The 24,772-nt window shown below is 40.4% G+C and overlaps 4 protein-coding genes and 1 non-coding gene across 6 annotated transcripts in view; 1 reads left to right on the top strand and 4 right to left on the bottom strand.

The window, feature by feature from the left end:
* Positions 1 to 7,171: 7,171 nt before the first annotated feature.
* On the bottom strand, positions 7,172 to 9,887 carry LOC124179736 (testis-specific serine/threonine-protein kinase 2-like). The gene is made up of 3 exons (XM_046564436.1): positions 9,804 to 9,887; positions 8,372 to 9,211; positions 7,172 to 7,357 (listed from the first exon to the last, which is right to left on the bottom strand). The coding sequence occupies exons 1-3, from the start codon at positions 9,885 to 9,887 to the stop codon at positions 7,172 to 7,174; spliced, it is 1,110 nt and encodes a 369-aa protein (XP_046420392.1).
* Positions 9,888 to 11,715: 1,828 nt separating this feature from the next.
* LOC124180006 (40S ribosomal protein S25) lies at positions 11,716 to 13,195 on the bottom strand. The gene is made up of 3 exons (XM_046564968.1): positions 13,053 to 13,195; positions 12,378 to 12,470; positions 11,716 to 12,044 (listed from the first exon to the last, which is right to left on the bottom strand). The coding sequence occupies exons 1-3, from the start codon at positions 13,053 to 13,055 to the stop codon at positions 11,781 to 11,783; spliced, it is 360 nt and encodes a 119-aa protein (XP_046420924.1). The 5' UTR covers positions 13,056 to 13,195; the 3' UTR covers positions 11,716 to 11,780.
* Positions 12,131 to 12,201, bottom strand: LOC124181768. The gene has a single exon (XR_006870573.1). It is a non-coding gene; the product is annotated as a small nucleolar RNA SNORD57 (small nucleolar RNA).
* A 461-nt stretch (positions 13,196 to 13,656) lies between the features above and the next one.
* On the top strand, positions 13,657 to 18,708 carry LOC124179505 (zinc transporter 7-A). 2 transcript variants are annotated; one of them, XM_046563963.1, is made up of 2 exons: positions 13,657 to 13,871; positions 14,769 to 18,708. In XM_046563963.1, exon 2 carries the CDS (start codon positions 14,791 to 14,793, stop codon positions 15,841 to 15,843), a length of 1,053 nt encoding a protein of 350 aa, XP_046419919.1. In that variant the 5' UTR covers positions 13,657 to 13,871; positions 14,769 to 14,790; the 3' UTR covers positions 15,844 to 18,708. The 2 variants fall into 2 exon arrangements, with proteins under 2 accessions (XP_046419919.1, XP_046419918.1); XM_046563962.1 differs by having other exon boundaries at positions 13,657 to 13,867.
* Positions 18,709 to 19,598: 890 nt separating this feature from the next.
* The window catches only part of LOC124179504, a 72,432-nt gene continuing 67,258 nt past the window's right edge, over positions 19,599 to 24,772 (bottom strand). Inside the window, exons 10-11 of the mRNA XM_046563961.1 lie at positions 22,060 to 22,269; positions 19,599 to 21,979 (exon numbers count right to left, since the gene is read on the bottom strand). Coding sequence (XP_046419917.1) covers positions 21,341 to 21,979; positions 22,060 to 22,269 — 849 coding nt within the window. The 3' untranslated portion in view covers positions 19,599 to 21,340. The remainder of the gene's footprint in view (positions 21,980 to 22,059; positions 22,270 to 24,772) is intronic.

Raw genomic sequence — 24,772 nt, forward strand, 5'->3', positions numbered from 1 at the left:
AAAAAGCACCTGCTGAAAAATGTCGAAAATTCAGGTTTTCGTTTTTTGGCTGTAACTTTCGATGCGTTGACCGCAGCGTATTGGGACTGCGCCCAATCGATTTCTCTCGCGAAATTACGTCGGAATAGTGCCACAATTAATTTATTCCAGCACTTTCGAAAATCGCGAGAATTTTCGCCAAAAATACAAAGGGGTTAACCTTCCTTTTTTTTTGACCAAAGAATTTTTCGTCTCAGAATTGATTCGTATGACTCTTTCCCGACCAATTGGACCCCAAGGAACTCAGAGAACGCAGCAAAAGGAGCGTGGGATCAACGGGAGAGAAGATACGAGGAAAAAAGCACCTGCTGCAAAATGTCGAAAATCCAGGTTTTCGTTTTTTGGCTGTAACTTTCGATGCGTTGATCGCAGCGTATTGGGACTGCGCCCAATCGATTTCTCTCGCAAAATTACGTCGGAATAGTGCCACAATTAATTTATTCCAGCACTTTTGAAAATCGCGAAAATTTTCGCCAAAAATACAAAGGGGTTAACCTTCCTTTTTTTTTGACCAAAAAATTTTTCGTCTCAGAATTGATTCGAATGACTCTTTTCCGACCAATTGGACCCCAAGGAACTCAGAAAACGCAGCAAAAGGAGCGTGGGATCAACGGGAGAGAAGATACGAGGAAAAAAGCACCTGCTGCAAAATGTCGAAAATTCAGGTTTTTGTTTTTTGGCTGTAACTTTCGATGCGTTGATCGCAGCGCATTGGGACTGCGCCCAATCGATATTTCTCGCAAAATTACGTCGGAATAGTGCCACAATTAATTCATTCCAGCACTTTTGAAAATCGCGAAAATTTTCGCCAAAAATACAAAGGGGTTAACCTTCCTTTTTTTTTTACCAAAAAATTTTTCGTCTCAGAATTGATTCGTATGACTCTTTTCCGACCAATTGGACCCCAAGGAACTCAGAAAACGCAGCAAAAGGAGCCTGGGATCAACGGGAGAGAAGATACGAGGAAAAAAGCACCTGCTGAAAAATGACGAAAATTCAGGTTTTCGTTTTTTGGCTGTAACTTTCGATGCGTTGATCGCAGCGTATTGGGACTGCGCCCAATCGATTTCTCTCGCAAAATTACGTCGGAATAGTGCCACAATTAATTTATTCCAGCACTTTTGAAAATCGCGAAAATTTTCGCCAAAAATACAAAGGGGTTAACCTTCCTTTTTTTTTGACCAAAAAATTTTTCGTCTCAGAATTGATTCGTATGACTCTTTTCCGACCAATAGGACCCCAAGGAACTCAGAGAACGCAGCAAAAGGAGCGTTGGATCAACGGGAGAGAAGATACGAGGAAAAAAGCACCTGCTGCAAAATGTCGAAAATTCAGGTTTTCGTTTTTTGGCTGTAACTTTCGATGCGTTGATCGCAGCGTATTGGGACTGCGCCCAATCGATTTCTCTCGCAAAATTACGTCGGAATAGTGCCTGAAAGAATTGATTCCAGCACTTTCGAAAATCGCGAAAATTTTCGCCAAAAATACAAAGGGGTTAACCTTCCTTTTATTTTGACCAAAAAATTTTTCGTCTCAGAATTGATTCGTATGACTCTTTTCCGACCAATTGGACCCCAAGGAACTCAGAAAACGCAGCAAAAGGAGCGTTGGATCAACGGGAGAGAAGATACGAGGAAAAAAGCACCTGCTGCAAAATGTCGAAAATTCAGGTTTTCGTTTTTTGGCTGTAACTTTCGATGCGTTGATCGCTGCGTATTGGGACTGCGCCCAATCGATTTCTCTCGCAAAATTACGTCGGAATAGTGTCACAATTAATTTATTCCAGCACTTTTGAAAATCGCGAAAATTTTCGCCAAAAATACAAAGGGGTTAACCTTCCTTTTTTTTTGACCAAAAAATTTTTCGTCTCAGAATTGATTCGTATGACTCTTTTCCGACCAATTGGACCCCAAGGAACTCAGAAAACGCAGCAAAAGGAGCGTTGGATCAACGGGAGAGAAGATACGAGGAAAAAAGCACCTGCTGCAAAATGTCGAAAATTCAGGTTTTCGTTTTTTGGCTGTAACTTTCGATGCGTTGATCGCAGCGTATTGGGACTGCGCCCAATCGATTTCTCTCGCAAAATTACTTCGGAATAGTGTCACAATTAACTTATTCCAGCACTTTTGAAAATCGCGAAAATTTTCGCCAAAAATACAAAGGGGTTAACCTTCCTTTTTTTTGACCGAAAAATTTTTCGTCTCAGAATTGATTCGTATGACTCTTTCCCGACCAATTGGACCCCAAGGAACTCAGAGAACGCAGCAAAAGGAGCGTGGGATGAACGGGAGAGAAGATACGAGGAAAAAAGCACCTGCTGAAAAATGTCGAAAATTCAGGTTTTCGTTTTTTGGCTGTAACTTTCGATGCGTTGATCGCAGCGTATTGGGACTGCGCCTAATCGATTTCTCTCGCAAAATTACGTCGGAATAGTGCCACAATTAATTTATTCCAGCACTTTTGAAAATCGCGAAAATTTTCGCCGAAAATACAAAGGGGTTAACCTTCCTTTTTTTTGACCGAAAAATTTTTCGTCTCAGAATTGATTCGTATGACTCTTTCCCGACCAATTGGACCCCAAGGAACTCAGAGAACGCAGCAAAAGGAGCGTGGGATGAACGGGAGAGAAGATACGAGGAAAAAAGCACCTGCTGAAAAATGTCGAAAATTCAGGTTTTCGTTTTTTGGCTGTAACTTTCGATGCGTTGATCGCAGCGTATTGGGACTGCGCCTAATCGATTTCTCTCGCAAAATTACGTCGGAATAGTGCCACAATTAATTTATTCCAGCACTTTTGAAAATCGCGAAAATTTTCGCCAAAAATACAAAGGGGTTAACCTTCCTTTTTTTTTGACCAAAAAATTTTTCGTCTCAGAATTGATTCGTATGACTCTTTTCCGACCAATTGGACCCCAAGGAACTCAGAGAACGCAGCAAAAGGAGCGTTGGATCAACGGGAGAGAAGATACGAGGAAAAAAGCACCTGCTACAAAATGTCGAAAATTCAGGTTTTCGTTTTTTGGCTGTAACTTTCGATGCGTTGATCGCAGCGTATTGGGACTGCGCCCAATCGATTTCTCTCGCAAAATTACGTCGGAATAGTGCCTGAAAGAATTGATTCCAGCACTTTCGAAAATCGCGAAAATTTTCGCCAAAAATACAAAGGGGTTAACCTTCCTTTTTTTTTGACCAAAAAATTTTTCGTCTCAGAATTGATTCGTATGACTCTTTTCCGACCAATTGGACCCCAAGGAACTCAGAAAACGCAGCAAAAGGAGCGTTGGATCAACGGGAGAGAAGATACGAGGAAAAAAGCACCTGCTGCAAAATGTCGAAAATTCAGGTTTTCGTTTTTTGGCTGTAACTTTCGATGCGTTGATCGCAGCGTATTGGGACTGCGCCTAATCGATTTCTCTCGCAAAATTACGTCGGAATAGTGCCACAATTAATTTATTCCAGCACTTTTGAAAATCGCGAAAATTTTCGCCAAAAATACAAAGGGGTTAACCTTCCTTTTTTTTTGACCAAAAAATTTTTCGTCTCAGAATTGATTCGTATGACTCTTTTCCGACCAATTGGACCCCAAGGAACTCAGAGAACGCAGCAAAAGGAGCGTTGGATCAACGGGAGAGAAGATACGAGGAAAAAAGCACCTGCTACAAAATGTCGAAAATTCAGGTTTTCGTTTTTTGGCTGTAACTTTCGATGCGTTGATCGCAGCGTATTGGGACTGCGCCCAATCGATTTCTCTCGCAAAATTACGTCGGAATAGTGCCTGAAAGAATTGATTCCAGCACTTTCGAAAATCGCGAAAATTTTCGCCAAAAATACAAAGGGGTTAACCTTCCTTTTTTTTTGACCAAAAAATTTTTCGTCTCAGAATTGATTCGTATGACTCTTTCCCGACCAATTGGACCCCAAGGAACTCAGAGAACGCAGCAAAAGGAGCGTTGGATCAACGGGAGAGAAGATACGAGGAAAAAAGCACCTGCTGCAAAATGTCGAAAATCCAGGTTTTCGTTTTTGGGCTGTAACTTTTGATGCGTTGATCGCAGCGTATTGGGACTGCGCCCAATCGATTTCTCTCGCAAAATTACGTCGGAATAGTGCCTGAAAGAATTGATTCCAGCACTTTCGAAAATCGCGAAAATTTTCGCCAAAAATACAAAGGGGTTAACCTTCCTTTTTTTTTGACCAAAAAATTTTTCGTCTCAGAATTGATTCGTATGACTCTTTTCCGACCAATTGGACCCCAAGGAACTCAGAAAACGCAGCAAAAGGAGCGTTGGATCAACGGGAGAGAAGATACGAGGAAAAAAGCACCTGCTGCAAAATGTCGAAAATTCAGGTTTTCGTTTTTTGGCTGTAACTTTCGATGCGTTGATCGCAGCGTATTGGGACTGCGCCTAATCGATTTCTCTCGCAAAATTACGTCGGAATAGTGCCACAATTAATTTATTCCAGCACTTTTGAAAATCGCGAAAATTTTCGCCAAAAATACAAAGGGGTTAACCTTCCTTTTTTTTTGACCAAAAAATTTTTCGTCTCAGAATTGATTCGTATGACTCTTTCCCGACCAATTGGACCCCAAGGAACTCAGAGAACGCAGCAAAAGGAGCGTTGGATCAACGGGAGAGAAGATACGAGGAAAAAAGCACCTGCTGCAAAATGTCGAAAATCCAGGTTTTCGTTTTTGGGCTGTAACTTTTGATGCGTTGATCGCAGCGTATTGGGACTGCGCCCAATCGATTTCTCTCGCAAAATTACGTCGGAATAGTGCCACAATCAATTTATTCCAGCACTTTTGAAAATCGCGAAAATTTTCGCCAAAAATACAAAGGGGTTAACCTTCCTTTTTTTTTGACCAAAAAATTTTTCGTCTCAGAATTGATTCGTATGACTCTTTTCCGACCAATTGGACCCCAAGGAACTTAGAAAACGCAGCAAAAGGAGCGTGGGATCAACGGGAGAGAAGATACGAGGAAAAAAGCACCTGCTGAAAAATGTCGAAAATTCAGGTTTTCGTTTTTTGGCTGTAACTTTCGATGCGTTGATCGCAGCGCATTGGGACTGCGCCCAATCGATTTCTCTCGCAAAATCACGTCGGAATAGTGTCACAATCGATTCATTTCAGCACTTTTGAAAATCGCGAAAATTTTCGCCGAAAATACAACGGGGTTAACCTTCCTTTTTTTTTGACCGAAAAATTTTTCGTCTCAGAATTGATTCGTATGACTCTTTCCCGACCAATTGGACCCCAAGGAACTCAGAGAACGCAGCAAAAGGAGCGTGGGATGAACGGGAGAGAAGATACGAGGAAAAAAGCACCTGCTGAAAAATGTCGAAAATTCAGGTTTTCGTTTTTTGGCTGTAACTTTCGATGCGTTGACCGCAGCGTATTGGGACTGCGCCCAATCGATTTCTCTCGCAAAATTACGTCGGAATAGTGCCTAAAAGAATTGATTCCAGCACTTTCGAAAATCGCGAAAATTTTCGCCAAAAATACAAAGGGGTTAACCTTCCTTTTTTTTTGACCAAAAAATTTTTCGTCTCAGAATTGATTCGTATGACTCTTTCCCGACCAGTTGGACCCCAAGGAACTCAGAAAACGCAGCAAAAGGAGCGTGGGATTGACGGGAGAGAAGATACGAGGAAAAAAGCACCTGCTGAAAAATGTCGAAAATTCAGGTTTTCGTTTTTTGGCTGTAACTTTCGATGCGTTGATCGCAGCGTATTGGGACTGCGCCCAATCGATTTCTCTCGCAAAATTACGTCGGAATAGTGCCACAATTAATTTATTCCAGCACTTTTGAAAATCGCGAAAATTTTCGCCAAAAATACAAAGGGGTTAACCTTCCTTTTTTTTTGACCAAAAAATTTTTCGTCTCAGAATTGATTCGTATGACTCTTTCCCGACCAGTTGGACCCCAAGGAACTCAGAAAACGCAGCAAAAGGAGCGTGGGATTGACGGGAGAGAAGATACGAGGAAAAAAGCACCTGCTGAAAAATGTCGAAAATTCAGGTTTTCGTTTTTCGGCTGTAACTTTCGATGCGTTGATCGCAGCGTATTGGGACTGCGCCCAATCGATTTTTCTCGCAAAATTACGTCGGAATAGCGCATCAAAGAATTTTTTTCCAGGACTTTTTAAAGTCGCGAAAATTCTCGCCAAAAATGCAAAGGGGTTAGCTCTCTTTTCTCGTCAGCACAAAGTCTTCAGTCTCAGAATTGATTCGTCAGACGTCTTTCAGACCAACTGGAATCTGGAGAATGCACGAAACACTCCAAAAAGACCGTAGAACCGATACCTGAAAAATTACTATAGAAATACGACGAAATCGTATGTCCTGCGGCGTTTGCGTCCGATCTGTTGTTCATAATGATCTCGTATCGTGTGCAATCGTCTTTAGCAATGCTTTTTGACATTGCATGTTATTCTAGGTTTATCGAATCATTCAAAACACGTAATCGGTTGAGCTTAGTCATACCGATTCAGACCGGAAGAACCCATCAATTCAAATTCAGCGATCTTCGATCCAGCTAATCCGGAACCAGATAAAAGTCTTCGCACGTTTTCGCTGTTACATCCGATCGCAAGCTAATTGATTCATTGTAGTTCCTAAATGTGAAAATATAGGCAATGCCACAAAAACACGAATTATGCTGATGAATGGTGCGATTCTTTTCTTTCTCCGTCAACAGAATCTCAGTATCCCAAATATGAGCATTATATTTTTTTTTTATTGTTTACCATAATCTAAATCAAAATAAATACACCGCAATAAAATTGAATCACGGTCAATACGATTTGCTCCAATCCACTGTGATCGAAATTCTCATTATAGGGTTATGGAATCAGTCAAAATCGAGTACCGACGTACGTTACTTGAGATATGCATAGTGTTCATTGGGTTGCTCTTAAATCTAATACAGATTCGAACAAATTGTCATTGATAGTTTTTAACAAGTTTATTTGACATATAATAAATTGATCATAAAATTGTATAAGAATATAACAACATTGAAGTAAGTACGAGGGTTGGTAGTTTCAATTTCTACATGGTAAATTCATTGTGCGTTTGTAAAAACTTTTTTTTATTTTCTAATTTGTAGTAGCAATTCACACTTGTCGCTTATTCAACGACAATCGGCGGCTGTCCAGCTGAATCTTTAGTCGTTGCATCCATAGACTTAGCACCGGTATTTTGGACGGCGTTTTCTTGGTTCTTGAACACTGTTATCCCCGTTCTAGCCGCCGCTGGAGGACTTCCGGTCGGTGCTAATCCCGAACCACCCATGTTCACGCCTCCCCCGCTGACCTTTGGGCAAAAATACTATCGTTAGCATGTACACAATATCGTAATCTATTTTTACCGCATCCTAAGAGTTTGTGAAAAAAAGAATAAAATACTCAAGTTTTTCATGTTACAATAGTTTATTGATAAAAAATTGTTTCTCCCATTTCCTGCCAAGCCTCGACTTTGGAAAGAAATAGAAAAATAAATGAAGAAAAATTCACCTGATACAAGCTTTCTTTAATTTCATGCGCATTATCGGGTTACTTGGACGTTTTTAGCCTGACGAAGGCTGAAAACTGATCCCTTCACTTTAAATATCACGGATGCCCGACGAATTGAGGTTCCGTTTAATTTACTGTGATCGTCATACTTCTCAACCTTTAAAAATTTGTCGTTAGAATGTGACTCGATCAACGGACTTGGTTCTAATTCCCCCAGAGAAACCTGAGCGGCTGTTTCCTGATCAACGGAATAAGCAGCAATAGAATTTTGGGCAGACGGTGCCGAGGATAAATCAAGTTTTAGAGATAATTCAGCTTCCTTTTGAATCGAGTCGATCAATGACTGAAGTTTCTCAGGCACCGGATGCCGCCGGAATACTAATTCGCTTATAAGATCTGGAATGTATGCAAATTCCGTGTCAATATTTTGCGACCGTTTGATCCTGACCTCTTCAGATACCGGCGTTGTAAATTTTGGGAAATTTTCCGGCGGTTCGACAGCGATACGAAAACCGTATTCTTTTTCAGTCGACGGAAACGAGCGAGAACTGGAAGGCCCTGCGATAACCACGATCGACTTCCGGCCGCAAGTTAGATTTCGTTGGTCTTTCCGATCGGCAGATGAGGCAGACGAAGACTGAGCTCCGGAGCCGAAAATCCTCCCCCAATATCTGACAAAGCTCGTTACAGCGGACTCGATTTTCCGACCGATCTCTGAACGCGAGCGAGTGGATGCTGCGTCATTAGCGTCGACAGGTGAAAGGTCGCGATCGCGTTGCAAGGACCTCGGCTTAACTGGTTTTGTTCTATTCACCTGGGGGTGGATCGGGGGCGCAGAATGAACTAGCCTGCTGCCGAGAGATCCGGGCTTTTCTTTCCTCGTGCGAACCCATTCGTGACCGAGGACCCGGTCGAGGGTGAGTCTGAGGGTGATGTCGGGCTCGAGGATGTGACGGACGATGCTCTTGGCGAGGGCGGAGACGGTGTCGCGAACGCGTGAGCGGAAGACCCAGTTCCTGGACATCTGGTCCTTGAGGAGCTTCCGGAGGTTCGAATCGTCGAACGGCATCGAGGCGTTCAGCATTATGAAGAGGATTATCCCGAGGGACCAGACGTCGGCCAGTTTCGGGTTGTACGGCGTCCCCGAGACGACTTCCGGCGCCGCGTACGCCGCCGATCCGCAATACGTCTGGCTCAGCACCCGACGGCCATCGTTGTCGGCGCAGAACCTGGCGAACCCGAAATCCGCGAGCTTGACGTTAAACCGACGGGATAGGAGGATATTCTCGCACTTGAGGTCCCGATGCGCGATGTTCTTCCCGTGGAGGTAGTGAAGCCCGGATGCCATCTGCCGGAACCACAACTTCGACTGCTGCTCCGGGACCACGCCGTTCCTCTTCACGAAGTCCAGGAGATCGCCGTTGTCCGCGTACCTCATGAAGATGAAGACGCGAGGACCGCGCTGCAGGATGCTGTGCACCTGGATTATGTGCGGGTTCTCGATCTTCGTCAGGATCTCCAACTCTCGCGGGAAGAACTTGTCCAGGAAATCACGGGGGGCTTTCTCCTTATCGAATATCTTGCACGCCAGCCGCATCTTCTTTGGACTCGTTCCGTCCACATAGTCGGCCAAATGGACCGTGGCGTACGATCCCTGTGAATCGGTCAATTGATCTTCATTCAGAGCATCGAATTTATCAATCAAACATACTGAGTTTTGAAATAGCGGTGCAAGTAAGTAAAGACCCAGTTAGCACAAAACTTGAAGTCGTCAAAAAAGACGTCTAAAGGATGTCTCATGCACCATTTTCTGACGTCTATGAGGTACCAAGGACATCTTTTAGGCATTGAGATATCTTTTCAAAAAATGGCGCACAAGACATCCTTTAGACGTCATTTTGACGATTTCAAGTTTTGTGCTAACTGGGGTGAATCAATCACTTTGTAACCATTGAATACTGCTACCCTGGTAAAACAGTGATTTGATATTTCGTAAGACTCGATACATTCTTGTTTTAAGAATTGTGAAGATAAGTTTTCACATAGATCTGTGTTCTACCGATAAACTGCAGCTATTGCGCGACAAGAATGAAGCAGAAATTCACACGAAAATTGTTGTACCAGTATCTCTACATTTTTCTCTACGGAACCTCAATTCATAGACTCTATTAAAACTTATATTTAATTCATAACAAACTGTGGTGCAAATAATCATGAATTTTTTGGAAATAAAATGGTTTACTTACTTGTCCAATTTTTTTCCCGATTAGATAGCCTCGCTGTTCAAGCGCGTTCACCTCCGAATTTCGGGGGCTGAGTCGCGTGGCCATGCCAAAGGCTCTTCATTGGAGGTGCCCTGACTCCTTTGAAATAACAAAGTACTTCATCAAGCCTCTTTGGACTGTCTGTTCGCATTTGTCGATCTTTTCTTTGTTACGATACAGTAAAGCGATCGTTTGAAGGGAAAGAAAAGCGCTTTAGACTACGTGAATGTACCTCTTTTTCGGTGCCCTTCTATTTGGTGAACAAATTTTAGAATCCAGGTCATAGACCGAGGCGAAACACTTGCAATACGGAAATGGGGAGGCCTACCTGGCCTGTCATTGAAGATTGTGCTGGAGGCAGGTGCAGAGATCACTGGAAATTTGGCATTAAGTCCAACTTGTACCTGGAGGAAAATTTGGCACAGAAAAATGCTTGTCTCATTCAACCGTGGCCATAATAAAACAATAAACAATTGACCGGTGCCACGGCCTCCCCATCTGTCTATTTCTCACCTGGGGGTTTCGTTTATCACAGATAATATACGTATAATGCCGAAATGTAACGTAGGGAAAAAAATTAAACAGCTTTCTCTGACGATTGCGGATTACTCATTACGTACGGTTTGGAGAGATCTAATTTCAACGAGAGAAGTACGGTTTGCATGGAATACGGATTTTTTTTTCACTCGAGATCATATGAATTACTGGTTAATTTACGACCGCGAAAATATCGCTCTCCGTTGCCTGTGTCAACCGTCAAACACTCTTCATATTTTCTTCAACTGTTGTTTGACAACCTTGTCATCAGGTACAGAGCGTTTCGCAATCTGACATTTGGCAACGTACAAGAAATGAAAGGAAATGATTGAAACGTTTTCGGTGCCGGAGGTCAGTAAATATGCGGTCTACTTCACTTTGTCATTTTACTTTATTTTGTTATTTTGTCAACGAGTAAATTTTGCTATTCCCGCCTTCTTTGTTGACACCCGTTGCCTTTTGACGCCAACCCGAGGGGTTCTTAATTTTTCTCCTTTGCTTCTGTGTATTGATAATCTCTGAGGATAGCCCTTCTTAAAGGACCGAAAAATCAACACACAGTTGACAGTTTGTTTACTGACTTTCAACACCAAAAAAGTTTGAACGGTTATTGGATAAAGTCGTGAAATTCTATCTACAATAAAAGGAAATGTCATGAATCGCGCACAGACCTTCAACCAACAAATTTATCTCAGAACAACAATTTTGAGGAATATTAAAAACTGATACTTATTTCAAATATATACTCGTTTCCACACCACCGAAGGTTGTAATTCTACCTAATTAATTCAATATTCATTTAGCGTATTTTTTTAAACATGGTATCCCCTGGAAGTTTATTCCACGACAAAGAATTCGAATTTATCATACTTTGTTTTCGAATAATTTGACGCAGACGGTATTTATCTTACGGAGCCGTTCGTTTAACGATATTTGTTGTCATTTTCCTATATTTCGTAAACGAGAAAGCTAACGGTACTTTAGTAGAATATTTATAGACGATAATGATTTAATATTTGTATAACGTGGCGTGCAAATCTCGGCTGCGAGTGTCTCCGCACGCTTGCAAACGTCGAATGATTTCGAACGAATTTGCGGTAGTCGCCCCTGTATGGCAAGTTGCCGTCAGATAGCGCGTCAGGCGTAAATTTAAAGGCCGCTTTGGCTTCTGCACTTTTCGGTGTCGCGTAACTGCTAGCGAAATAATTTTAATTAACTATTAAGAATATACCACAATTACTTTAACTGTCAAGGCTATCCCTTGTATATTGAAATCGCATCTGTTGTTTATCTTTTATATTGGTGACGCTGAATTTCGCAAATATTTTCAAGATGTATAATATACTCAGGGTAAAAGTTAATTTGGGTTTTTCCTTATTTATTATTAAACCAAATTATACATGGTAAGGTGGAAACAGCAGCTTATGCAGCTGGGTCATCACCCTTTGTGGTTCGGGTGTAGATAAGTTGGGCGTGGTGTTGAACGACCTGCTTGATCAGTCCCTTCTGCTGAAGTTCGTTGAGCGCTCGCCTGGCCAGAGATCCACGGATCTTCAATCTTTCACTGACGATTGAGGGTGTGATCAGTTTGTACTGAGGCACTTCTTTCAGCAATTTGTCGTATGTTCCTTTGTCGAACAGGACCTGGTTGTTCAACTTGTCGCGAACTTTTCCCTTGGACCACTTCTGCAATTACGATAACACAAAAAAAAGTTTACATAATTGTTACACAACACATCCCTGATTCAAAAATCTTGTGTTTCAAATTTTTCTCATCAGTCTCATTAAATCAGTATTTTCGCCTTCATAGAATATCAGGCAATTGGTATGATCGTCATTTGAGATAATTATCCTTGACAATGAACGATTTAAGAATTATTGTATACGAGAAGTTATTTCAGTTTGTATTGTGCAAAAAGATGTAGTAAAAATGTCTGCGCTCCTTAGAATTTTAAACTGCAAATTTGTTTTGGCTTGCGCCATGTAACAACAAATAATGAGGTGAACAAAATTTCGAACCTTCTTTTTGGCTTTGCCACCAGATCCTCCCTCCTTCTTTTTCTGGGTCTTCTGGGGTTGCTTAGAAGACCCCTTCGTGTCCTTCTTAGGCGGCTGTAAAATGAAATATATAAAATTAAATAACATCCATCGTTAGAGCTTGACGTTGAGTGAAAGAATCCTTCAGCGTTGGGCAGTAGTTTGCCAACTGTACGTCAGACTCATTAAATCAGTTTCAACCACCACAGTGTTTGTCTAGCAGTGTAAAGTCTCATCATTCGTGAAGTAATTGTAGTAGCCGAAAAATACAATTAAATCGCGTTGCTGACCGAATTCAGACAGGTTAGGTTGTCGTGTTCTCTGTCAAAAGGCCAACCGAAGCTTGGAGAGTGGTTAAATCATATTTTTCCAGCCTAATAAAAATCTCGTCACAAGATTCTTACACGGGACACGAAAAACTGAGGTTATTTAAAACGATTCAAAAGGCGTGCAGGTTTGTTGTGTACACCATGTGGCCGTGATAACGAGGCTCGAGGTTTGTGATTCATTGGCGAATATTTGCGCGAGTATTTCCAGTGCGGCTGATCGAATAAAGCGGGACTAAATAACAGAGGTTAAATTGGGGAATAATCGAAGCCTCTCGAGGCACTAGAACTGGTAAAATAGCGCGGAACAGCGTGCGAAATATCCACTCACCATGATGGCTGACGACTCGGAAAGAAAAGGGAAACCCGACTTCAGCCATTCTGGAAATCCGCGACCGCTGCGACCTCTGGATTGTCGCTCGTCGATTTCCGGCTTCCGTAGTCGTTTGATTTTCAGGAATAACGATGCGTCAATCCGACTGGTTTACAAGACGGTTTATTGAAACGAGGAACGAAGAAGAATGAAAGGCTTTTGTTTCAGATTTCCATTATATTTATTATACCAGCTTTTTATCTATCATTAAAGTTCCTTTTTGAAGGAAGTTCGATAGTATCGAGAGTTGTGAGTGCGAGCATTGCTCTGGATTATCGCGTGTCGCAGTCAGCTGAGTTGTCAGATTGACACATCGAGTTTTATACCTACCACGATACCTACACATAGACATAGCATACCAATGCTCGCATGCGTGACCGGTTAAAGGAATTTCAGTATACTCTGTCTCTCTTGCTCCGCGCCGTGATTGGCTGGGCTTCATGGCTGCTCAGCCAATCACGGCGCAGAGCGAGAAGACTCAGCCAATCACAGCATAGCGCGAGAGAGACAGAGTATACTGGAATTGCCGTTACCCAGTTACCACTGCGATGGGTGACAGCGAGAGCGGCAAGAGTGCCAGCAATCGAGTCAGCGGGCTTTCGAAGAAGCGTGTCGAGTCGAATCAGCGAACATGGCGCACTCGGTGGACTTACTGCCGCCGGGATTCCTGATATTTTGATGCCCCGAAGATGTCTTGCGACTCCGCACGCCTGAAGTAAACAAGCCTTTCTCGCAACCGACGATTCCAACGTTTCACCGCATCTGTCAGCCTGGCAAGTATGATCATAAATTGGAAGAACTCCCGGTTCTTAACCTTCTGTTTACGTGGACGACGTGTCGCTCGCCTATTTCACCGAATGTCTGATAGAAAAGAGGGAGCATTGACGATTTCCGTCATCTCAGCGCGGATAGCTCGGTTTTATTGCACGCTCCTAAAACTGCCCCAAACATATCTGTATTCGAATTTGAAACTGTCCAACTGCCGGCCAAACCTCTGCCATAAGGTAGAATACCAATTTAAGCAAAAACATCAGAGATTTAAAAAAAATTCGCCAAGTACCAAAACTACATTGCAATAAAAATACTAGAACAACTTAAATATTGCTGGTCTCTGTCGTGAAATCAGTAAGGAATCCCACGTCGCGAAGTCGAATCTCGCTGTTACGTGTAGCGATATCGACACATTATTTGAGAGCTATGTCCTTGGCGGGCACATTCGATAGGTATTTTTTATTTATACGACTACACTTGTTCGTATCGTGTGTGATCCCGTGTGATGTCGTCTCTAAGATAGGCTAATATTAAATAAATGAAGTGTATTTCTTTGCGAACACAATCAATTTTGCATCGGAATTAAAGGTTGATTATAGCTTGTATGATATTATTAATGTATGGAATTCGGAAAGTTTTCTTTTTGCCACTTGTTGCTCAGGTTTATATTTAATAAAATCAAGACTTAATGGGATCGAGTTAATTGTTCGATTAGCTTCGATTAGATTATCGTCCTTTCAGACTTCAGGTAGTTACTACAAGTAAATTCATTCGTATTTGATGAATACATTACTCTGTATGGTTCACATCTTGTGAATCGAAATTTTTTATAAAATACTAATAAACAGAATGAAAACCGGCGAAAATCCTCTCTTGTCGGATGTTAATTTTTTCCTATTTCAGGTTGCTGGTACAATCGTTAAGGATGCTTCCCCTCTCGCACAAGGATTCTCGAGGATTAGGTAGTCGAATAAAGGAGAAGGTCCTGAGTTGGAAGCGTCTGATATTCTCCGACAAGAACTCCCGGAACTTGTTTCTCTTCCTGATACTGAACCTCTCATTCGCCTTTGTCGAACTCACTTACGGAATATGGACCAACAGTCTGGGTCTGATATCGGACAGTTTTCACATGTTCTTCGATTGCACAGGCCTTGTAGCAGGACTCGCGGCGTCAGTTATAACCAAGTGGCGCGCCAACGAGCGTTTCTCGTATGGCTATGTGAGAGCCGAGGTTCTCGCCGGCTTTGTAAACGGTCTCTTCCTCCTCTTCATCGCTTTCTTCATAATGTCAGAGGCAGTGGAACGAGCCATTGAGCCCCCAGAAGTAAAGCATGAACGCCTCTTCGTTGTCTCCGTCCTTGGACTGCTTGTAAACCTTGTCGGCGTTTACGCCTTTCAGCACGGCCACGGTCACAGCCACGGCGGAGGCCATGGGCACTCTCACGGGGACAGCCACGGGCACTCGCATAACCACGGTCATGGCCACAGCCACGACCACCACGACATAGAGATAGATGGAAGCCAGGGCGGTGGTAATTCCCAGATAATGAAGGGAGTGTTCCTCCATATTCTGGCCGACACGCTCGGATCCGTCGGGGTAATAATATCGGCTGTATTGATGCAGATGTTTGGCTGGATGATAGCCGATCCGATCTGCTCGATGTTCATTGCCGTCCTGATAGCACTCAGCGTTTTGTCACTGATTTCCGAGTCCGTCACCATTCTCATGCAGAGACAGCCGGCGGCTCTCGATCACGTTCTTCCCCAGTGCTATAACAAGATCACGCAGTTGGCCGGGGTCTACAGCGTGCAGGAGCCACACTTTTGGACACTGTGCTCAGACATTTACGTCGGCTGTTTGAAACTCGAGGTCGCAAGGACCGTCGATCCAAAATACGTCGTCGCGCATACTCAAATGATATTCCAGGCTGCCGGCGTCAAACAACTTACCGTTCAGCTCGACTATGCGCCTATGTGATCGACGATCGATAGTAAAATTGGAGTAGGAAATGACAACGTTGATGATGATGGACTTTTTACAAATAATTGTAATTGGAGGTACGAGGATGCCCTTTTCGTCTGTGCCACCTGTGGCAAAAAGGCGAGGAACGTCGCCTTAGCTAAAAGCCTATTTACTGTATTCAATTTTTGTGGTTCTAACGCGGTAGGCAGACGCGGTTACAAACTTAGATTGCAAGTCGTTTAACGATCAAAGAACAGGGACTCGATGCAGAGTTTGTTTTTATTTTCTTTTTTCATACGTACCACTATGAACACGTCATTCCTTGCTTTTGCATGGACGAATTAATGGACAAACTTGCCTGTGTTTTTTTTTTCCTGCATCACAGTTTTCCTTGTCACAAATTAGTTCACGATCGATCTATTCCATTTCCAGTTCAATTTCGCAGTGAACTCGAGTCAGCATAGATAATTATATTTTTTTAGATCTTACCGTTTAATTTAAAATATTACTTCTGAGTCCTGCCGGAAGACGATCGACGTTAAAAATTGTAGTGAAATTAGACCATGTATAATTTACTGTAATATTATTTAAGCCTGTCGTCGGTCTTCGCATCGGGGCGCGAATATCGTAGAATCAATATATAATATTATCGTTGAATATTTTTACTTTTTTAAGAATATATAAATATATATATATATCACGTGTATATTATATATACTGTGTAATCTTAATAGGAAAAGAATTTTACTTAAAAAACGCATCATGGTTGTAATAATTAAATCGTTTTTCGTTCCGTTTAATCCGTGGTGCTGAGTTTTTCGTTTACTGGCCTAACACGTAATACGTATTTAATATATTAAAAATGAAAGAAAGAAAGGTTGTTCTCAATATTAATCTGTATATGTGCAACAGTGTATAATAGGTAATTTAAGTGTTATTATTATTTATCGTTAAACTTAGCACACGTGGTTAAATAGTACACAATTAATATTGAAAAATTTCTAGTTTCCTTTTTCTTCAACGTAGTTAGGAGTATCATCAAAGGCCAGTCAAAATTAAACTTACAGTAAGAAACAAACGCCTCGTTAAAAATTCATCAAGTTAATAATATACAAATTGCATTTTGTTACTCCCTTGCCTAATTATTTTTTCATTTTTTTATATCAATCCGCATTTATCACGCTTAGGACCAAAATTTAGGATAATTTAAATCGTGCTATCATCTTGACGTAAAATTCTAAAAATTTCTACAGGAATAATGACACTAAATGTATAATTACAAGTAAAACAAATGATGTACATTGTAATAAACGAATCGGTGCATGTAATATACAATAAATATATGATCTATTTAAAAAATAATACACACACACACATATATATATATCGCCGATAAATTTTCGTCAGCAAGTAATAGATAATTTTAGTTCAATACTACAAATAAATATAAAGAGAATCGGAACATTCCATGCATAATTCATTAATCACGATGAAACTTATATAGTTGCGGTTGCACGTATTTTCGCCTCGTCGTTACACGTGCGAATAGGTAGCGAATTCCATCGTAAAACAGGATTAAAAGTGATATGAAAAATTTTACTCTATGTAGACGACGTAAATACATTGTAAATGTATATTCTATCTATAAATAATATATTTATTATACGCAATTGCCCTCTATAATACAATATGCTAATATGATTATAAATGGTAATATAAATTATTATCCGAATAGCGCGTTGAGTTAGTTATACGTTGTAAAATGGAGAAGCAAATCAGGTACAATCCTGATTCTCTTATCGCTACCCATTATCGTTTCAATTCGTATTTAATAAATAAATTGATGCGGTTTTTCAGCTCCTACTTGGGAATAAATTTAACTCACAATCGGTGTTTCCTGCATTTAATTTTTCACTGTAATGTTCCGTTTGAATTATAATCATTCTTGTCATTATCATTATACCGTCATTGATTATTAAACAGGTTACTGTAATATGTATCTATGAAATAATAATAATATCATTCTGATTTTTGTAATTTATATACCACACGAAAATGATGTAAATAATAATGATTGAGAAATAACAGAATTAAAAACAAATAAACGAACGATAATGAAACGCTCAATATAGAATTTTGAAATCTGGATTCCGCTTATTTCTTCCTACTCCATTAAAGGACAAAAAAAAATCTGAAGAAATCATATTGTGATTTTTAGAGACGTCTTCAAATTCAAACCGTCACAGCGAAGCAATTCAATCTCTGATCTCTTCACCTGTTACGTGAATACTGAATTATTAAGTCGACTGTATTTCGGTTGAAAAATGTATCAAGTGAAAAAAAAAGCATCCGTTCCGTGATTTAAAAACGTACGTATAAATGATAATCAATGGGTTTTCAAAGCAGTAACGGGCTCTTCAAACACGTATTACATTTATTTGGAGGATATGTGTATACATATATAAATACATAAATATTTTTCATAGTAAAATCGCTTTCAAGCTACGGTACAATAGCGTCGTGGAGAAAGGAACGATTTTCGCTCCGCGTTTCGCAGAATAATTTCAATCTTATAGTCTCATCTGTTCTTCATAATTTCTTTTTTTCTCCAAAGCTGAAACTTTAATACCCATGCAGCATGATTCAGTTGTGTAAAATTTATGCAGAAACCACAATTTGATATTTTCACAGATTATACAATGCAGAAATATACTTTGTATATCTGCATACGGTCATTTGTCTGTTTACAAATTTATGTATTTCAATTCTCTTCGAATCTCCTTCATTATTGTTGAATTGATTTTTCATTATTTTACTTTTTTCCACCTTATTTACATGTATAATATACCTATAATACCTATGCGAAAGTATAATATAAAAGTTGGAAAAAAATACAAATTGTCGCGTATAATTAATTTTGCCAATCAATTACTATGATTATTATTATTATTATTATTGTTATTATCTCACGCTGTTTGAAATGATCGATTAATTATCTCGTCTCTGTCGCATAAAGCTATAACAATCGACTATTACGATACATTCTGGAATTATACATATGTCATATGAATAATCAATATTGTATCAAATTTAGTGCGACCCTAAAAATTCATCACTTCAACGCTTATAGGCAAAAACAAATTTATCAACCGTTCCTGTTATTAATTGTGTTGTGATTACTTTATACCGTACGTCCATAATATATATTATATAGTTACGATAATTATATGCACACACGAGCGACGGATTATGCCTTTAATTAATATAATGATACTGTTATAATAATAATAGTATATATAATATACACATATATATATATATAAATATCAATAAAGAATCTCAAATTCTATTCTATGATACAATTATACAATATCGTTTGGCAGTCAATTTTACAAATCACTCGGTTATCGGTTCATTTGTCATGTTTTGTACGATACTAATAATAATCGTTACTTGTAATTTTTTTTTTTTTTTTTTCATAATAATAATAATCGTATCATCGTGTGATTATAATTTATACGCTATATAGGAAAGATCAGTTTATAAATTTATACAATAGCCTTTTTCTTTGAAGATAACTTTTATGTGTTTATAGGTACGTGTATATTCCTATAATAATAATAATAATAATAATAAAAACAACAACAATAATCTGTATTATGTATCATGTGTCATAAAATTTCTAAATTTCCAACAATCTGATCAGCAATATCGCATGCATACGTATATATATATATATATATATGTATAATATATAATATGTACACCCACACTCGTAAATATATTATATATATATATATATACATATAATATATCTTTGAGTTATATAATGCATATATAATTAATTACTATTATACAGAGCTCAGCTGATCCAATATCCATCGAATATACTTCGAAAAATGTCATTTAAAACTTTGCGTAGTATACACATATATTATCATCTAAGCAACAAATGATTTTTCGGATAATTCGCACTTTTCATCATAATATAACATGGACAGCCTGTTTTTTGCAAATGATAAAGAAACCTAGAAATTTTTTCAAAATTTTGTTCAACGTCACGTATATGTATACGTATGTTATTATATATACACGGATTACGAATTTACTTGCTGCGTAAACTTTTTACAATACTTTTTCTATCCACGATGGATAAAGTAGACTCTAGACAGATGTATAAATAATATATATATTATGCAATCCCTTGGGCGAACTAAGATAAATTTTCAACAATTACACTTCGAGTGTTGTACGTATATTGTCTATTACAAAGCGACTACAAATCTCTACTTTGCGTTGACCCGATTAAACAAGATACGACATTTTGTACGATAGATAAGAAAGCGATATATAAGGTATCTAAATAATTTTTGGGACAAGGCTGCGCACGCGTCTGCAATTGATGTGTAACATAATTTTCAGGCGTCCGAATGATTCGACGATCCGTTGGATAAATAATTGTAGAAAAAACAATCAACCGGCTTTCGGTTAGCAAATAGAAATAAAGATCTTGCAGAATTTTTTAGTTCATTAATTACTCTGAGAGTAATAAATATTGATACAGCCTAATTAAGCCTGCGATGAATATATTTCCTTAACAATGTGTCCCTGAAACTTGATTCTGAAACACTATCATCCTCTAGATTAATGAATTATATTGTAGCCTCTATTTGGTATTAAATTTTATTATACCCTATATTTTTATTTTATTTTGGCACGGTTATAGATAAAACTTAAATTACGAATCCGACGATTCGGAAATGAAAAAACATCTCCGCGTTTAAATACAAATATAATTAAAACGTTAATTGGGTGATTAAAAACATTAAAAAAAAAAACGAGTTTGGCTCGTTCAACGATATACTGATTTCTTTATTTTCTGCATTTTCGATGTCGATTTATCGCGTGTATGGTCAATTTCAAAAACTGCAGAATAACTTAAATATTCAACATCCGAAAATTCGACGCAACGCTCGATATTAATCTACGTAGACGTCGCGTTAGGAGATAAAGAAAAAACGATAGAGAAAAATGGCTTTAATACCTTACTGTATATTACATAAGAGGGAAATAAAATTACGTATGCGGAATCGATCGCGAGCTTTGTATAATAAAATAAGAATATCGTGTGACATCTTGAGAAAAATAAGAAGAAGAAAAAGAAGAAAAAAAATATTTCTCGACATTTTTCTCGCTGATACGAAAGTTTGCAGATATTTTACCGAGCGAACGGGGTCAAAAGCCACATCGATCTATATCCGCTCTAAAAAAAAACCCATATGTATGCTATATATACGATACCGCGTATAATATATAATATATTATGATCGGATAAAGGATACGAACTTCCGAGCGTGAATCAAAGTCGCCTAGCAGCTCCCTTTACTCCGGTATCGAAATATAACCAGAAATTGAGTCCCTGCAACCCTCGGAGCTGCTGCAGATCGATATTACAGTTCGTCCATCAATCAGACGTGTCGAATCGGTATTAGCCGAATCGCAGCGTAGAGTCTCACTTCTTTTTGTGCTTCCCGTTCTTCTGGAGCTTCGTTAACCGTAGTCTGCAATGGGCGCCACCGGTGTAAAGGACCTCGGCCCTTCCGGCGTCCTCGACGGCAGCGACGAGCGCCTTGACGGCCTTGACGTTCACGTCCTTGGCGCTAATCTCGAGAGAAGAACCGGGGAAACGGTCCCTGAGGATTTTGCCGATAAAGGAGGCCTGCGCCTCGGAAAGCTCGATGCCGTCGATGCAGAGCCAGGTGAGTGCTTGGAGACTGGCGACGACGGTGCCGAGGAAGCTGTGCTCGACCTGTACCTTCTTGACGCTGTCGGTAACGATGAGACCGTTCATCTTGAGGAAGCTCAGCCCGCAGAGCTTTAGGTATTTGGATATGTGCCGCATCGTCCGGTCGCAATCCTCGAGCGTGACACGCCAGAAGTTCATCCTCAGTGACTGGAGGCTCCGGAAGTTAGAAGAAAGGCAGCCGAAGAAGCTCGTCAGGATCTTGTCGTCGATGAATAAAAGCGAACCGCTGTTTCCTCCGATCGTCGATTTGTCCAGAGACAGATCGAGCTCGCTAAGCGCGGTGAAACCGCCCAGGAACGGCAGCAGCAGCGGACCTCGCAAGGCGAGTCGGTCGTTCACGGTCACCTGGAGAATTCGGGGGTTTTACTCGGGGTGCGAAGGGTGAAACGGACCTTTTGGCGGAGGGATCGGCGCCCGAAACTCACCTGGAAACCCGCCAGTCTCAGGAAAACTATCGCTGGGCACGCCGGCGGTTCCGCAGCCCTTAAAAGCTCGGCTCCCGCGTCGTCTCGACGACCCAACCTCGAGAGAGGCCCTTCGTGAACTGCCAGGTGAAGTCGAGCGTTGCACAAGCTCAGTTCCCGGACACTTGTGCATCGTAAAAGCTCGGAAAATACCGTCAAGCTGTCGGATTCCTGGGGAAAAACATTTTTTCGTATTTCATCGAATTGCCGAATTCGTAAGGAAGAACAAAAGTAATTGGATAATATTTACTGGATTTTGAAAGAGCTTTGTCGCATCAATGACTCATTTCGAATTGCTTTAAAATTTCTGAAAATTCCACCAGATTCCTTCGGTTTCGTTATAGGATTTTGGCTCGCCTTATTCAAAAGGTTATTAACTGATTTGCTACAAGCATCGATCTATATTTATAAAAATTTATGAAATTATGATATTTATGATATGATGATAAAAACCTGCAAACTGTGCCGAATGGTTATACTGCAGCATTCACGTGCAGTAATTAATAACTGAAGTACAAACGTTGGAATAGTGCGGTTTTTAATACGCTGATAATTAATTAAACTCATTATCAATTAATTCATTCATTTAGTTCCTGAAAAGGTCAGGCGTTTGCACAGGCTAGCTGTGTAGTTTGTTCTCGTTTCTCTTTGAAAGTAGTTGGGTGTGTGTACGCGTGTGTACCTACGTACGTGTAAATTTCCTTATTATATCGCGTAACTATGTACACGTATAACGTGTATACGTATATCTCGTGTATAGAATTGAATTTTCAATCTCCGCGTCGTACGTATAATATATTCATCGAATAATTCTGGCAAAACTAACAATGATTAATTATATTTATCCGCACCCTTCCGTGACCCTTCCCCGCGATACAGCGCGGAGGTAAATTTTCGTGACGAAAAAAAAAAAAAAAAAAATGTTCAACACGCCTACGTAGCTGGTACGAAAATACGTATACATAAGAGATAATATTCTCACGTCCTTAAAAACGTTAACACCCTCTCATTATACCGGTTAAATAACGATGTCGGCGATTTTAAACGCCTCGTTAACTCCTGCAGAGCCGGCCGCCGCCGGTAGGTATATCCCTGTATAATATACCTTATACTGGAAGCTTGTATAAATTTCCCTCGCGGAATATTATACAGGGCTATACAACCCCGCTACGCGACTCTGCACTGCTCCTCGAGATAACTCACTATTAAGACGATGAAACATAACGGTTATGGGATTCGTTCTCCCCATCGCTGAGAGGGCCTCTCGAAATTGTACAGCCGCGTGTGTATACACGAAAAAGCGAGAAAAGGGAAAAGTATAGGACCTCGCGTAATATCAGGGCAACACGCGACGGCGGAAAAAAAATCACAAACGGGAGTTTCGTCGGGTACAAAATGAGCGCAAAAACTTTGCGAACTTTCGGGCGAATAATTTACGAATCAATCGAAGCAATTATAAGTTATCTGGAAGCTTTAACCTCCGTAGTACAATTTTTTTGATTCACGCCGCGATAAACTCGACGTATATGTGTATACGATGACTAATGGTTGGAGGGTTGAGAGTGGATTTTCTTGCGCGTAGTCGGATGAAAATTCGGGCAGGGATTTTTCCGTCTGCGGGTGTAAAAAACCGCGGGAGGAGAAAAGTGGCCGCGGTCGTCTGAAACCCGGATAAGCTCGCAGCTTCGCAAGAATATTCGAGCGTCGAATAATATGTCGTCGGGGTGTGTTCTTTTCCCTTTTTACACAAACACACAGACTCCTGATCTCGATTCTAGACCCCTGTTATACTCGAGGCAATTTCAGTTCCGTGATCCTCGCCAGCTTTGCTCGCAAAACCAAACAATATGCTGCTGCTCGGATACCCGTCATCAAGACCGCAGCGTTTGCCCTGTGTTTGCCGGCTAAATCATCCCCCACTGGTTTTGAAGGAATACATATTCGGGCGAAATCGACGAATCGATTCTATCGGATCATTTCCACAAAACCCTCGTAAATCCCCGCGAAGGGAATATTTCACACGGATTTTCAATGTATTTTGAATTTCAGTAAAACCAGCCCAAGAAACGCGCGTCTTTATCTGCCCGAGCTGCTTGTGTGATGTTTGAATGAAATGTTCAAGAGTGTAGGATATCCTCCATCCTCGAGCATTCTAGAATAGAGTTTGTGTCTTCGCTAATTGTCGGTAACTGTGTCGATGCAGGAATCTCTATCCAGAACTCTTCTTCTATACCTAACTGTCGGTAACTGTGTCGGTGCAGGAATCTGTATCCGGAACCCTTCTGGTATACCTACTTCGAATTTTATCGATCAATGTATATAATTAACGATTACTTGTTGAGCTAGAATTATTCTTAGAGAAATAAAATTAACAGGAATGGTACGCCCACAATAATCCTGCGTAATACAATTCAGCATCGATCGGACGATGTATTATTGTCTACATCCAGATTCGATGCGTTTGAAATCTCGGCGCTCGCTAATATTTCTAGCCAAATGGTTCCCTGCATTCTGTCGGAGAATGCGGGGGTGGGAATTACGGGGGTGGCCTATTGTTTCGAGAATCGTTGCAGGTATTATACCAGGCGGCATCGCGGGGTGCAGATTGTGAATAGGGCGCAGGTAAATCTCCCTTTGTTCGTTGCTCGAATCCCACCGCCGGCGTGAATCGCGC

Source organism: Neodiprion fabricii, chromosome 4, assembly GCF_021155785.1.
Source record: "Neodiprion fabricii isolate iyNeoFabr1 chromosome 4, iyNeoFabr1.1, whole genome shotgun sequence".
In the NCBI taxonomy this organism is placed as follows: Eukaryota; Metazoa; Arthropoda; class Insecta; order Hymenoptera; family Diprionidae; genus Neodiprion; species Neodiprion fabricii.

Coding starts and splice junctions, on each gene's coding strand:
- LOC124179736 (XM_046564436.1), bottom strand. CDS start 9,887: ATGGCCACGCGACTCAGCCCCCGAAATTCGGAGGTGAACGCGCTTGAA. Junction 9,212..9,803: donor TCGGGAAAAAAATTGGACAA/GTAAGTAAACCA, acceptor ACCGATTCACAG/GGATCGTACGCCACGGTCCA. Junction 7,358..8,371: donor CGCCCCCGATCCACCCCCAG/GTGAATAGAACA, acceptor TTTTGCCCAAAG/GTCAGCGGGGGAGGCGTGAA.
- LOC124180006 (XM_046564968.1), bottom strand. Junction 12,045..12,377: donor GTGGCAAAGCCAAAAAGAAG/GTTCGAAATTTT, acceptor TCGTAATTGCAG/AAGTGGTCCAAGGGAAAAGT.
- LOC124179505 (XM_046563963.1), top strand. CDS start 14,791: ATGCTTCCCCTCTCGCACAAGGATTCTCGAGGATTAGGTAGTCGAATA.